Raw genomic sequence first — 15,694 nt, forward strand, 5'->3', positions numbered from 1 at the left:
AGAAGGGCTAGGCAAATGTTTAGCTGACCTTTTCACTGGCACCAGCAATTCCTGTCACTCCTGTAATTCCTGTATTCTCCCCTTACCTGCATTAACTGGAATGGAGGCATCCTCCACCTTCCCTCCTCAAATTGCTGGATGCTAAATTTCCTAGTTACCTCATGATCAAGCCAGAATAGAGGCAGTACCAACAGCAGACAGCTAAGAATGCAAGATTTAAAATATCACTCTACCAATTGTTAGCTTCAGAATTAGAGCACAAATTGAAAATAATTTGATCATTGAAGATTTCCCAATCCTTGCTTCTAAACTATTCCCCTACTAAAAGTTTGTACTAGATTGACCTCCAGGGTTTTGGTTTTTTTGTGTGGTTTTTTTGGAACATGTATCAGTTGCATAATTGTTTAGCTATTTCACTTTCTGTTCTGTTTGGATTTCAAGTTTTTAGGAGAAACAGAAAGTGTTTTCATTCATAGCCATGATAAAATGAAAATCAAATTCGCCTGTTTCCATAGTTCATTTCTAAAGTACATCTAACGTTCAAAGTACTATATAGTGGTGTTTTTTTACTGCAGCTGAGCAAATTTGGTGTTTTCAGCAAACGACGTTTCTGAGGGAAGTATTTCTTTTCAACTCTTGTAAATACTGGTGGGGAGTTAATGGCTCATCACTGAAAGTAGTTTTAATACATCATCCCTTACCACCGCCCCCTGCCCGGACATGCATAAATAAAATATGTAGGCCCTAATAGGGTCCTCAACCTTCTGGGGCCCATGAGCATTTCTGAAATTTTAAGGTAGCACCATGGGCACTACCACAAAATGACTCTGCTTGGCATATGGCCATCCTCAAAATGGACAGCATTGAATTCATGGTTTAGGGTTCAGTGCAATATGGCGTGTCTTCTACAGAATTATAACTCCATAATCAATTTACCTTTGAGAGTTTGTTCACAGTACTGAGGGGAAGAAAACTTTGTAATGAACGCAGAAGACCTCACACTTCACAGTGGCCACAAAGATGAAATTTTGACTGTTGGCTACAGGATTGGGGATAGGTAACTCTGTCTTAAAATAGACTGACAAGCTAGCTGGCAGTGATATGGACTAGTATTTGCCAACACGCTTATGTAATGTGCGGAAGCAAAGTATCACTGTGTAACCAGTTAGCTACTGGACATGAATTCTTTCATAAGGACACATTCATAACATGAAACAGTTTTCGTAATCTGGCACCACGGTCTTGAATGCTAAAGTTGTTTTTGAAAGCTATTAATAGAGCAGATGATTCTTTTGTGCATTTCAAGTCTTGACTCTAAAGTGTTCTGTACACCAGGCAGCAGACAGAAAAAAAGATTTTTCTATAAATACCACTCTCTGCTTGAAAGGCCACCTTCTGTAAGACAGTAAAAAAAATGGTAGGAGCAAGAACTCACAGATACAAATGAGAGAGGAGGGAACTTGCTTCCAGAAAGTTTGTAATTTTGAGGAAAATAATCCTCATGGTCCCCTACATCATCAAGAAGAAGAAAAAGCAAGTTTTCTAAGAGTAAAACATCTGGATACAATTTGTCATTGTTTGGGACTTCTTTGAGGGTTGAACTAGACATAGTGTTAATTGTGTGAATGCAATTAATGTGCACATTTTTTATCTCCAAGTTGAAGCTTCTCTAGAAATGTGAACAACAGCTTCAGATATGTGATTTTTGTCAGACCTGGCAGGGGGAAAGTGTGAAACTCTCCCCTCCCCCATGATGCCTTTGGCTACTCAGGCTTTGCTATGACTGCTATTTACATAACCCAAAGTGTGCAAGTTAATTGCTTTCAAACATTTAACATCATATCTAATTTAGCCCTGATGGTCAGTGGCGTAGCGTGGGGGGTGCAGGGGGGGCCGGCCGCACCGGGCGCAACATCTGGGGGTTAGGGAAATCCACGGGTTAGGGGGCGCAAATCCATGGGTTAGGGGGCGCAAATTACTTGCCTTGCCCCGGGTGCTGATAACCCACGCTACGCCACTGCTGATGGTATCTTATGAGAAGGAAAATATTGGGAAAATATGGGCATGTATACCTTATGTTGTTAACTAGCATTTTGGTCCTCCAAAATCTCTAAAACCAGGTGATGAAAATAATGCTAAAACTTTTTTTAAAAAACTAGTTTCATGTTTTGCACAAATTTCTTTGACAGAATTGTCCACGTTAAAGTGTTTTGTGCAGGAAAAAGTTTAGAACTCATTGACAAGTTAGATGAGTAATAAGGACAGAATCTGTATTCTAGGTACAACTGCTAGATGTGATAAGCCAATAAGTCTCTTCCCTTTTGTAACTGAAATGCTTATGGCTTCCAAAGGTGGCCTCATACTTTGCATGAAGGTTGAGAATACCATGGCTTGACTGAGTTGCACCTGGGTGTTTTCAGAATACACACTTGTCGCTTCCATTGCCCATGTTTGCTACAGGTAAGTTAGATGGCAGGGATGGGGAATTGTTTTCAACCCAAGAGCTGAATTCCATTCTAGGCAACCTTCCAGAGGCCATGTGCCAGTGGTAGGCAGGGCCAGAGACAAACGCAGTGAGAGCGTTAGATGCAAATTTTACTTTCATACCATAGGTTAGCATCTACATAAACTCACATACCTCTCTGTATCCACTCAGAGAAGCAAGAGACATTATAAGAATTCAAGGACACAATTCAGCCAGGCAAAAGCTTCAAGGTATGAAGTAGAGCTAATGAGGGGTGTGGCCTGGAGAGAATGACCAGACAGTGAGGGGTGGAGGAGCACATTTGGCCCTTCAACCTGATGGTCCCAACCCCTGATCCATGGGTTCAAAACAGGTGCTGACTATTTTGTTGTTGTTTAGTCGTTTAGTCGTGTCCGACTCTTCATGACCCCATGGACCAGAGCACGCCAGGCACTCCTGTCTTCCACTGCCTCCCGCAGTTTGGTCAAACTCATTCTGGTAGCTTTGAGAACACTGTCCAACCATCTCGTCCTCTGTCGTCCCCTTCTCCTTGTGCCCTCCATCTTTCCCAACATCAGGGTCTTTTCCAGGGAGTCTTCTCGTGAGGTGGCCAAAGTATTGGAGTCTCAGCTTCACGATCTGTCCTTCCAGTGAGCACTCAGGGCTGATTTCCTTAAGAATGGATGCGTTTGATCTTCTTGCAGTCCATGGGACTCTCAAGAGTCTCCTCCAACACCATAATTCAAAAGCATCAATTCTTCAGCGATCAGCCTTCTTTATGGTCCAGCTCTCACTTCCATACATCACTACTGGGAAAACCATAGCTTTAACTATACGGACCTTTGTCGGCAAGGTGATGTCTCTACTTTTTAAGATGCTGTCTAGGTTTGTCATTGCTTTTCTCCCAAGAAGCAGGCGTCTTTTAATTTTGTGACTGCTGTCACCATCTGCAGTGATCATGGAGCCCAAAAAAGTAAAATCTCTCACTGCCTCCATTTCTTCCCCTTCTATTTGCCAGGAGGTGATGAGCCCTGTGGCCAGGTGGCAAATTTGATTGTTGCATAAAGTGTGGAGCTTTGTCGTTAGCAGAAGCTTAAATTGAAGAAGGTTCTCTAAAATATCAGTAAAACAGTTCTGCTCTTGTGGTTCTAGATTATAAATCACATTAGATTTATCACAGGTATCACATTAGAAATCATTCCTTTAATCCTGTTCCTTATGTTTCAAAGTATTGCATAGAGTGCTCAGTGCTCTCAAGTTGTGATCCTTAGGCAGTATTTAAATTGTACAGTGGAAGTTAATTGATCCAGAGAAGCTTTTGAAATGACTGCAGGTTTGTAAAATTAAAGCTGTGTGTGAGGAGATAGCTTCAAGTTTTAGAGCTCTTGTTTGTTTCATAGTCTTGTGGTCTATGATCATACTGGTGGCACATGGATTAAAATGCTTCAGGGGAGTTTTCTTTCACATAAATTGGGTGTAAGAGATAAATGACTTTTATTTTCTTAACCAGTAAATGTAGATAAAGCATTCTTCTAATGTTCTCCACTTTGCAACTAAAGGAACTAGTTTAAGTGGTGGTCAGAACCAGGCCTGTCCTTGTGCAACTCTGTTTGTTTGCCTGCCTGCTGCTGTGTGACTCATGGTCCAGTTTGAATCCAAACTTAATTCTTGTACAGTGGTACCTCGGGTTACAGACGTTTCAGGTTACAGACTTCGCTAATCCAGAAGTAGTACCTCGGGTTAAGAACTTTGCTTCAGGTTGAGAACAGAAATTGCACAGCGGCAGCGGGTGGCCCCATTAGCTAAAGTGGTACCTCAGGTTAAGAACAGACCTCCAGAATGAATTAAGTTCTTAACCCGAGGTACCACTATACTGTATTCACGAGCTGATCTGCAGCATCTTTTATACTGTACTAAATTTAGCTTTTTCAGGAAAAGAGGCATAATGAGGCATGTAGAATGGAGGCAGGATATTGGAATGATAGGTATGTCAATTTTAATTTATGAACATACAATCTTTAAACAAGCAGAAGATTTTTGTTGTTTTATGGCAGACATTTGCTTTACCTCCAGCTTCCTGGATAAAAAAGAAGAAACTTGGAGGACTTTTTTCAGTGATTTGATTTTAATTGGGGACTTTTGCTTCTGAGCTAACAAGCAAATTCATTACAGCAACCCATTGTGAAGCGCCATGGTGCTGAGTGGGTTATTCTATAGATGTTCCTTTGCATAATCTTGCTGTTTGTGGTATGCTGAAGGGTTGCACAGTTGGTGCCTTGAGGCGATCTGCCAAAAAGCTTAAACATCAGGTTTCAGGGGTGGCAGGGAAGCTGGAGTAGCTAGAAATTCTAGGACAAGTATTATTATTCAACTTTAAATGGGTGATCCATTGCATAGTTGTCAAAAAAGTAGATTTATTGGAAGCAAGACATTATTGGGACTCTGTCTTGTTCAAGCATGATTATGGTGCATTGTGGCTTTTTGAGTGTTTTACTGAGCTCATATTAATGACAATTATTCCTGCTGCAGCACAAAGCTGGTCAGTTATCTTCCATATGCATCTTAGGACACCACTTACCATACCTGAGTCATGTCTCCTTTCCTTTTAATTGAATTTTGAGGCATGCTTCACCCTCATACGAAAAGCTTTTGGCTTTAAAAGGTGTTAGAATAAAAACTATCCATTCTTACCTCATGGTTCTGTATGAGTTACTGTTCTAGGTGTTCCACCTCTGAGGGCAGTCTGCTGCCTTTCTGTATCAGGAGTTATGAGATAATTTGGTCACACCTGATGCAGAGTAGGGCCAAATACATAGTCACCAGCAGAGGCTGCTTGGAAGAAGAGAAATCCTGAGTAGTCGATCATGCAGAGACACCCTGATCAGTGTCTCCTGTGAGTGGACACTTTGGGATTTATATGAACATTTTAATATCCTTCTTCTGGCACACTGGCAATTAAAAAAAAAACAAATAATAGAATTTAACTACCACTGAATATTAAAAAGTAGTTTACATGCAGTAGAAAATATACCTTAACCATTCCAATAATACGAGGGGTTAAAACATGTTAACCTACAATTTTTCCAGCTATAACAGCAGTCTTATAAACACACATTATAAAATAATATTACATATTAAAATCTTGTGTGGGCGAGCACAAACAGATGATATGCTAGAATATGCCTTGTAATATTAAAATGAGGCTTGTAGCTCTCTGAACAGCCTAGTCTCAGTTAACCATGTCCCGGTAACATCCTGTTTGGATTACTGCAATGCGTTCTACGTAGAGCTGCTTTTCAATTCTGTTTGGAAACTGCAGTTGGTTCAGAATACATCAACTAGATTACAGAACGTGACTAAGCGAATAGAACCTTTCTGGCCGGTCTTAAAACAGCAGCACTGCCACCTGATTTGTTTCCAAACACAATTCTCAGTGCTAGTACTGACCTTTAAAGTTCCGAAAAGCTTGAAACATGGATGCTTAATGGAACACCAGTTATTAAGATCATTCTCAGGAACCCCTTCACCACTGCCTCATATGTCCATAGATTCAGTCCATTGTCAAATCATGTCATTCTCCATTTCAACATTTCATAAATATAGTCATTGCACTGTGCCTCTTCAACAGCTCTTCCTGATTTTCAGGCCCTCTCCTCTCTGGTAGTCTGTGGTCCCCTCAGCTCTAGCCCTTGCTCTGCTGCCAAAATCATTCACTTCTCTCATTGCTCTGAACACATCTTCCTTCTCTGTTTTATCTACTTTCTCCCCTGTGATGAAATTATGAAGTCCAAGAGAGCAGGTCCCTGCCCAAGTTCCTCAAGGCAGGGACTTGTTCTCTTGGACTTCATAAAATCATGAACTCAGATCACGCTGTGTAAAAAATCTCACAAACAGTGTTCAAACTGAAATTGGTGTACTTGCTCAGTTCTGACATTAGGATTCATGGGTATTAGGTTGTGGAAACTTTCTTTGTTCAGAAATTATCAAGCAATCTTCATTTCAATGCAAACTGAATATTTGGTTTTGGTTTTATTTCATGCAGAAAGTCCCCAGAGAAAAGTTCCATGTAGTCAACACGAAGCTTTTTCTAGGAAAATAAATCTGTGAATCTCCATTGCATGAGTTATATGTTGCCTATTGACCCTGAAGAAAAGCTGGAACAGAATTTGCAAGCAAAGAAAAGAACAAGTTTGGACTTAGGCTTGGGGGATCTGGGCCTGGAAATGCCTCAGGTAATACCCAGTATTATATTCGCTTACCTGATATAAGAAGTCAATAAATTTTACTTAGGTTTTGTTTTTAGGTGTTTTGAGGTGGCAGTAGAGCTTATCTAAGCAGAATAGGGAAGGAAACAAATTTCTATTTCAGAGAGTTGATGGGGGGGGGGGGCGGCAGCAAGAGGAAAGAGAATTGCTGGAAATTCCTGCCTCCTTGTTCCGCTGATGGAGCCTTGCCACCACTGAGCCACACCACTGGATACAGCCAACGTTGAGTGCTTTAGGAACTTTTTGCTTCTGCTTTTCCATGACATGTGAATCTAGCATGTAGCAATTATCTGATTCAGGATGCCAAAGACAATATAATGGGAACAGAGGTATGGGAAACATAGGCATTGGCCTTCCTTTGTACATATACATTTCCAGATAATTGCTTAATATACAGTCATACCTCTTGTTATGTTTGCTTCATGTTACATTTTTTCAGGTTGCGTCCCGCTGCGACCCGGAAGTATCGGAAAGGGTTACTTCCGGGTTTCACTGCTCGCGCATACACAGTAGCGCTAAATCGCGCTTCGTGCATGTGCACAAGACCAAATCGCGCCACGCACATGCGCAGGTACAGCACTTCAGGTTGCGGGCTTTTCAGGTTGTGAACAGACCTCCGGAACGGATCCCGTTCGCAACCAGAGGTACCACTGTATAGGCAGTGAGAAAAGGGATAGTTCACCAGCCAGTTTTCTTTTGTTTAGCTTAGCAAATATGCAGAACATGTTTTAAAACTGGCTAAACCCAAGCTGTGGCTCCTGAGTGACTGTTGTAATAAGGTGCTACCATTTAAAGAAGAGATGGAATATGTACCACATTAAAGGAACATGCTAGCAATCGCCCAGTAGGATTTAATGTTTCTTTGTTACAAACTGGTTGTTTGTGTTACAAATTATTAACATTCTGTTGCAGCCTAGTGTGAGTGGAATGGACCCTCCTTTTGGGGATGCCTTTCGAAACCACATGTTTTCAGAACAGACTCTGATGAGCACAGATCTGTTGGCTAACAGTTCTGATCCAGATTTCATGTATGAAGTGGTAAGTTGCTTGTATTTTTCTCTGAACTGCATAAAGCACCCTTAGCCTCTCTCAAACGAGAAGGGGTGTGGCTTGCAGCAACCTGTGCACTGAAGGCCAGTTTGCTGTGCTTTGCTTCTCTATTAAATTTAATCGCTAATTGAGGAATCCTCAGTTCCTGAGCCCAGCAACAGTGGCTTCTTGCCAATGAAAGGCTGACAAAGCTGGCCAAGAAAGAAGTAAAAAAAGAACTGTGCTTGAGCAGACGTCAAGGCATTGCTGACATCGCTACATCCAAGAGGAGTCAGAAGTGGTTGGATGTTAGAAAAGACGTTTTAAAAGTGAGGGAAATAGAGAAAGAGTTGGAAGACAACCAGCGGATCTTTTGGTCCTGCCCCATGTAGAATCTCTTGTTGGGCCTGGTGAGGACTCAGGGTTCCCATCTCCTATAGTTATAATCTGTGGGTTGCCATCTGATTTTATTCTGCTCCAAATTTGATTTTAAGCTGTATTTGTATCAATTGTTTGATTTATGTTTTTAATGTATCATACTTTGATGTTAGCCTCCCTGAGCCCGGTCCTGGCCGGGGAGGGCGGGGTATAAATAATTTCTTCTTCTTCTTCTTCTTCTTCTTCTTCTTCTTCTTCTTCTTCTTCTTCTTCTTCTTCTTCTTCCTGGAAAAATCCCCCAAGTGAGAAAGTGCCACAAGCTCCCTTGGCAACTTGTTGCCAACCTGGTTTTTTCCCATTCAGGCTGTTTTTCTTTGCCTTTAACCAAAGTCCACACTCAGTAGTTAAAACTATTGCCATTTGAGCTTTATTAGTACTATTTACAATTATTTAAGGCCAAACACATGGTTGCAGGATAGTATTATCAGTAAAAACAAGAATTTAAAACATTCAGAAAATTAAAATCGGCAGTGAACTAAAAGCAGATTAAAACACACATCAGTGTGCTAGCTATCTGGGTGAACTTGCCTAAACAGGGTATGGTGAAGGTGCCTGCTTGTTATCACTAGGCAGGGAGTCCATAGTGTAGGTGCACTTACAAGTATCTGGTTACTGCCTCTGCTCAAATCTTTCCCTTAAGCTAATTGTGCTTGATTCCTTCAATATTTCTGGTTACAGATAGGTAGCCGTGTTGGTCTGCCATAGTCAAAACAAAACAAATTCCTTCCAGTAGCACCTTAAAGACCAACTAAGTCAGTTCTTGGTATGAGCTTTTGTGTGCATGCACACTTCTTCAGATACCTGGTATCTGAAGAAGTGTGCATGCACACGAAAGCTCATACCAAGAACTGACTTAGTTGGTCTTTAAGGTGCTACTGGAAGGAATTTGTTTTGTTTCAATATTTCTGAACAGAACTTGCCAAAGACTATTAGTTAAATACAAATGAAGGTGCTTAGAAAGCAAATAAGATATTTTGTATTTTATTCTTGCACTTAAATAAAATTCTTCAGACTAGTTAATACAGCTTTGTGCTTTAGAAATGTGAGATCAGTGATCCCTTTCTCTCTTGTCCTAATTTTAGCAGTGTCACTGACAACTAACTCTGCTCTTAAACTAGATGAGTCACTTATTTCTAGGCAATTATAATTGATGGGCTTTTCATTGAACTGGGCATGGGAACTGCTGACCTCTTAAAACCCTTTGATTCAAAGCTGACAGACAGACAGAGCACAATCCTATGCATGTTTTCTTGAAATTCCCACTGTGTTCAGTGAGGCTTACTTCCTGGTAAGTATGTTTTAGGATCACAACTGTTGAAGTATTTCTCCCTTGAGGTATGAATAGCTTTTGTAGGTATGTATGGTGCATATCACCAGCAAAGTAGTGCTTTTTGTGGTGTGGCTTGAGGGTGAATCCAGAGAGAAAAGTAATTTACCATTATTTACTGACATTTTTACATCTGCCTCTGTAGGACAGAGAAATGGATTACCAGCAGAGTTCCAGGGATAACCTCCTTTCTGTAGAAGACTGTAAAGATCTTGAGAACCTGGAGTCCTTTACAGACATTCTGGATACTGAAACCTCTTTCCCCGCAAATTGGGAGCAGTGGGACACTTACTGTGAAGATTTGACAAAGTACACCAAACTAACCAGCTGTGACATCTGGGGAACAAAAGAGGTGGACTATTTGGGCCTTGATGACTTTTCAAGCCCGTACCAGGATGAAGAGGTGATAAGTAAAACTCCAACTCTGGCTCAGCTCAACAGTGAGGACTCCCAGCCTGTCTCAGATCCACTGTGCTACCCAGAATTGCTGTTCAGTGTAAAGCAAACCCAGTTAACCTCTTTGCCAACGAAGAAGATTGCAACCAGAGCAACAGCCCCCGTTTGTTCATCCAAGACGGGCCAGGCTGAGGCACCTTTATCAGAATCTGCCCTGAAAGGAGGCAAACCCAATTCAAGCACACAAATCATGGTGAAGACCAACGTGTACAATAATGAGAAAGTGAACATTCATGTTGAATGCAAAGATTATGTTAAAAAGGCAAAAGTAAAGATAAATCCAGTACCGCAGGGCAGGTCTTCCATGAGCCAGGCAAACGCTGATGCTGCAAAAGAAAACACCTGCTACTGTGGAGCTGTAGCAAAGAAACAAGAGCGGAAAGGGAATGACTCCCTTCAGAGTCACAGTCCAGTGTTGCCTTTTAAAGAGACTCAGGCTCTGCTCCTCACTCCACCTCAAGAAACTCCAGGAATAGTTGCTGAGGAGAACAGCCTCTCTGCCAGCACCTCTGTTTCAGATCCTTCGCAGAAAAAGGAAGAACACAACTATTCCCTCTTTGTCACGGACAGTTTGGGTGAGCAGGCCGGTGCTGGCAAAGCTGATCCAGAGGAGGAGGAGGAGGAGGAAGAAGAGGAAGAGGTGGAGGATGAAGATCACGATGAAGGTTTTGGAAGTGAGCATGAACTCTCTGAAAACGAGGATGAGGAGGAAGATTACGAGGACGACAAAGATGATGACATCAGTGATACTTTCTCTGAACCAGGTAATTTTAAGCTTGTAATCTAGAGCTAGGTCTGCTGCAGGTATTGGGGGGGGGGGGGAGGAAAAATTTTGAATGGGTATGTTGGCAAGGCTGATGACCCACATAACACTTTTGTTAGTGGAAGAGTTGTGAATTATTTTTCAGTCATAACTCTAGAGGCAGTTCCCATGTCCATGTAGAGAATCTGTTTTTCAGCTGAGTATGCCTTTGACTAATGTGGCAGAAGGGTGCAGAGTTTAGAATGCTGCATGGTTGTCTTCCTAGCCCTCTTTTCAAGCTTCAGAATCTTGTTTAGAAATAACTAGGATGGTCTCATCTGGTGAGTTTAAATGGAATGCTTTAGAGCCATTTAATGCAGGTTTGGGCAACCTTTTTTCTGCCCCAATTGCTGTGGTGAAGGGGGAAGCTGCTTTAAGTGCAACTTTTTATGCCTTTCTTAGGGTATGAGAATGATTCTGTGGAAGACTTGAAAGAAATGACTGCAATATCTTGTCGAAAAAGAGGAAAGCGAAGATACTTCTGGGAATACAGTGAGCAACTAACACCATCACAGCAGGAGAGAATGTTAAGGCCTTCAGAATGGAATCGAGATACACTACCAAGTAACATGTATCAGAAGAATGGATTACATCATGGTAAGAGCAGTCCCTTAACAAATGTTGTTGCTTTCAGGTGCATATGCAGCTTTCAAGAAGCTTGTCATATTTATTTATTTATTGTCTTCCAGTTGTATAATTGATTATATATTGTACCGGGTAATAATCATAACAGTACCATGGGAGGTTGTAGGATAAAAACTATTTCTAAAATTTGAATGTAATTCACAGTATTCTAGCAACCCATCAGATAACCTGCTTTTGTATATAATTGCATAGGGAAATATGCTGTTAAGAAGTCACGGAGGACAGATGTAGAAGATCTGACACCTAATCCTAAAAAACTGCTACAGATTGGGAATGAATTGAGAAAGCTGAATAAAGTGATCAGTGATTTGACTCCAGTCAGCGAACTTCCTTTAACAGCTAGACCAAGGTCAAGAAAAGAAAAAAACAAGCTAGCTTCCAGGTAAGGCGGCATCATCATCATCATCATCACTGTAATAATAATAATAATAATAATAATAATAATAATAATAATAATAATAATAATAATAATAATACCACTAGTAGTTAAGATTACTACATGCCAAGGTGAGTGGATTCTTCTGTTTTGACAAGCATTTGCAGGCTAGTATTGTATTGCAAAAAGTAGGTTGTGCTGAAGCACATGGTTGTTTTTCTCTCCCCATTCCTGCTTTTGTTGTATGTTTGAGGCATATCTGATTATGATGGTGTAACATGTCCAGCCTACACAAATGGCTTCACACTAAGCTATGCTATTTAAGTCTGAAAGTTGTCATATTTTGCAATGAACATCTGCATAAGGCTATGGTAGTGTTATCAGTCAAGGCTTAATTAGTGTTGGGAATTATCGTTCAGTATCTTGACTATTAGATTATAACATCTAAGCTATTATAGGTGTCCTTCCCCCCCCCAACAGCTTATGCTTCGTGCCCCCATGTGCATAAGGGAAATTGCGTAAAGTGGGGGGCACCCCAGTTTAATAGGGAGAACATGTGGGAAATGGAAATAGCTGGAGACTGCTGCCCGGCTTGCCCCAAGCCAGCCTGCCTGCCTGTTTCCCTGAGGAGAGCCAGTGCATGTGGTTGCAGCAACTGGCCACAGAGGGCGATGGCCAATAAAGGTGCCCAGGAGAACTGGTGTCAGGATGGGGGCAGGGAGAAGGTGTCTCCTGCCCTGCGCTGCTGGTCAATCAGAGGCCACCTTCTCTCGTTCAGGCAGCAGCCCCAGGTGACTTCTAGGCAGCAAACCTGAGTGAGAGAATGGCTATTTATTTATTTAGCGGTGACCCATGTGAATGGGGTGCATGTAGGTGGGGTGGGGATAGGGGCACCTGTATAGCATTGATGACTGCCATTACAGTAACATCAGGTATGCTCTAAGACAACTAGATGGATATTCTAAGCTTCTTTTTTGCCTTCCATTATCACAGAGCTTGCCGACTTAAAAAGAAAGCCCAGTATGAAGCCAACAAGGTGAAACTGTGGGGTCTCAACACTGAATATGGTAAGCCTTTAAAACAGAAAAAGGCTTAATTAGCAAACTTGAAATAACTTCCTTTGTAGCTTTGTGTGAGCATGCTGTCTGGACATAGGAGGCCATCAGGGTCTACTTGCAGCCTCAGCTCATGAGGCTTGAAATCTGATGGTCCAAACAGTGGCGTAGCGTGGGGGGTGCAGGGGGGGCCATCTGCACCAGGCGCAACATTGGGGGGGGCGCGCTCGCACTCGCAGCTCTCTGCCCCTACCTGGCTCACTCACTCTCTCTCACTGCAGTGCTGGCTGTGCGAATCCGATCCGAGCTGCCGGGTCGCCGCCCACTGTGGAGGGGGAGGGTGCCAGGCGTGCGGTGCGGTGCGGAGCGGAGAGAGAGCGAGGGTGGGACTATCTGGGGGAGGGACAGTGCAGCGGCCGCCCAGCGCAGCGCTGAGCGCGGGAGAGAACCACACCCGACCAGCCCAGGCAGCAGCAAGAAGAAGCTGGCAGCGGCGGCAGGTTAGGGGTTAGGGGTGCAAATTACTTGCCTTGCCCCGGGTGCTGACAACCCACGCTACGCCGCTGGGTCCAAATATATAATGTACAGGTTATTGTCTCCACAGAAAAGAGTATCATCTGTTTTTTATTATTATTAAATTGATTAGCTACTTTTTTGTCATGGCAACTCAAAGCGACTTACAAAAAGAGAAAGAAGTAGGACTGGATGATCACCAGATGTTTGTTATAGCTATTGGCAAGCACCTCTGGAAGATAAGGCCTTTTTAGCCATAGCACCTTGCTTGTGTAATTTTCCCGGGGAGGTTTAGCTGTGGCTTACATTAATACCTTTTAAGTGCATTTTTTATTTTCTCCGTCTGTTCTGTGTTAAGCACCACTTTTTATTGTTGTGTTTGTATCAGTTATTTCAAATGGACTTGAAAATTTTGAATTAAAGGGGCATTATGGCAGATGTTAAATGAATAAATAGGGAGGTGTATTCTTCCTTCCCCAAAGGGTGCATTCCAGTAGACTTACATTGTTGCCTGGTCTCTTCTTGCAGATAACTTGCTGTTTGTGATCAACTCTATCAAACAAGAAATTGTGAACAGAGTGCAGAGTCCCAAAGATGACAGAGTAGCCAATATGGGTCAGAAGCTTGATGTACTTATTAAAGATACTCTTGGTAAGTAAACATCTAGTGTGATGGTACTAAAAATCATTAGTTTTTCTAAATGTTGGAAACAATTCTTGCACAAATACCATGACTTTAGAGTATGTTCACCTACTACACTACCATTGACTTGACTTTTAAAATCACTGAGATCTTGCTTTTAACTAATGCAACCTAACATCACAACAGCAGAGGCCACATTCAGATGTTTCAGGCAGGGAAAATACTGTTCCAAACAACTTTTTTAAAGCAAGCATCTCCATTGCACTGAGTTTCCCATAACAACTGCTGAGGAAATAAGAGGTTTGCTCTAATCACGCAAATCAACTTCGTGTGGAATGTTTTGCTTAGGTGTTGTGATCACCTATTGCCCTGTGATCAGTGCCAATTTTCTATAAGAAGAGGTGCCAGAACAAATCTTGTTATCTTATAATGGCAGTGACACCCACCGGAGAGGTGCTGGAACTGAGTTCCGGCTTGTTCTAGCTGAGAAAAAGCCCTGCCTGTAACACCTCTAATCGGTTTCACATTTGTCTTCAAATTGTTCTTCCACTTTCCCCCTGACCTTGTTTGTATAAAGAAAAAAGGATGGTGAAACACCAACAAACTATCCACTCCCTTTGTGGGCTGCCCCATCATCTACTCCAGGGGTAGTCAACCTTTTTATACCTACTGTCTACTAATGCATCTTTCTTGATGGTAAAATTTCCTTACCGCCCACCAGTGCTCGATGGAAGGAGGATTCCGCTTGTGCCCTAGAACCCCCTACCACCCACCTAGAATCCTGAAATGCCCACTAGTGGGCGGTAGGGACCAGGTTAACAACCCCTGATCTAGTGATACCTTTTCCAGTACAACACCCACAGTGCCCGTGAGGCCCCTCCCCCATCTGATATGTTTTATAACACATTTCTGCTGATTCATTGCAAGTGAAGTGCTGGCCAGTGCTCCAACCCACCATAATCTTCATTCCTCCTGAATGACACCTGAATAAAGAGAGGTGCTCTTTATTTCCAACTTAAGATGTGCCCAAAAAATGTTTGGTACCCTGATCTAGACACCCTTTCACTTCTCCCTCTCACACTTTCTCTTAATTCATTACTCCAGTGCTATAGTGCACAAACTACCCCCACACCAACCCACCCCCCACATCTTCAGGATTGTGGTCATTGGTTGTACACTTCACATACTCCCTATTATGTTGCAATGACAAGCTGTATTTTAGGTGGTGGATCAAACTCAGCACCAAGGAGCTACTAGGACTTTAGCAGACATTAAATGGTCTGAGTAGGTCTTGAACAAACCACTGTTTGCCTTGTTTGTTTTCCTTAATATTCAATTAATTTTTTAAATTAATTTTCAAAAAAAGTTTTTTAGACAAACAAATAAACAAACAAAAATCTCAACCATATTTAAACCAAACTTAATAACATTGTTAAGTGACTTCCTCATATCCCCCTGGTTGGATTTCATTATATATCATTTTAACGGTTTTCCAAAACCAGTATTCTTATAAAACTAACTTCATAACTTAACATCTTTCTTTCTTTACAATTCAACATTAAACATATTAATTCATCACATTGCATGTTTAAATCCTAGGCCTATCTGGTCCTTGCAAGCTTTTCCAGTTAATTTAACTTAACATATTTAACTAAATAGTCTTTAAATTTCCTCCATTCCTC

General features: G+C 41.8%; 1 protein-coding gene across 1 annotated transcript in view; it reads left to right on the plus strand.

The window, feature by feature from the left end:
- The window catches only part of CREBRF (CREB3 regulatory factor), a 28,248-nt gene that overhangs the window by 11,005 nt on the left and 1,549 nt on the right, over positions 1 to 15,694 (plus strand). The window contains exons 2-8 of the mRNA XM_081852116.1: positions 6,507 to 6,696; positions 7,642 to 7,767; positions 9,669 to 10,743; positions 11,184 to 11,378; positions 11,619 to 11,808; positions 12,796 to 12,869; positions 13,899 to 14,021. Coding sequence (XP_081708242.1) covers positions 6,583 to 6,696; positions 7,642 to 7,767; positions 9,669 to 10,743; positions 11,184 to 11,378; positions 11,619 to 11,808; positions 12,796 to 12,869; positions 13,899 to 14,021 — 1,897 coding nt within the window. The 5' untranslated portion in view covers positions 6,507 to 6,582. The remainder of the gene's footprint in view (positions 1 to 6,506; positions 6,697 to 7,641; positions 7,768 to 9,668; positions 10,744 to 11,183; positions 11,379 to 11,618; positions 11,809 to 12,795; positions 12,870 to 13,898; positions 14,022 to 15,694) is intronic.

Source organism: Podarcis erhardii (genome assembly GCF_964252035.2).
Source record: "Podarcis erhardii genome assembly, chromosome: 2".
Taxonomy (NCBI): Eukaryota; Metazoa; Chordata; class Lepidosauria; order Squamata; family Lacertidae; genus Podarcis; species Podarcis erhardii.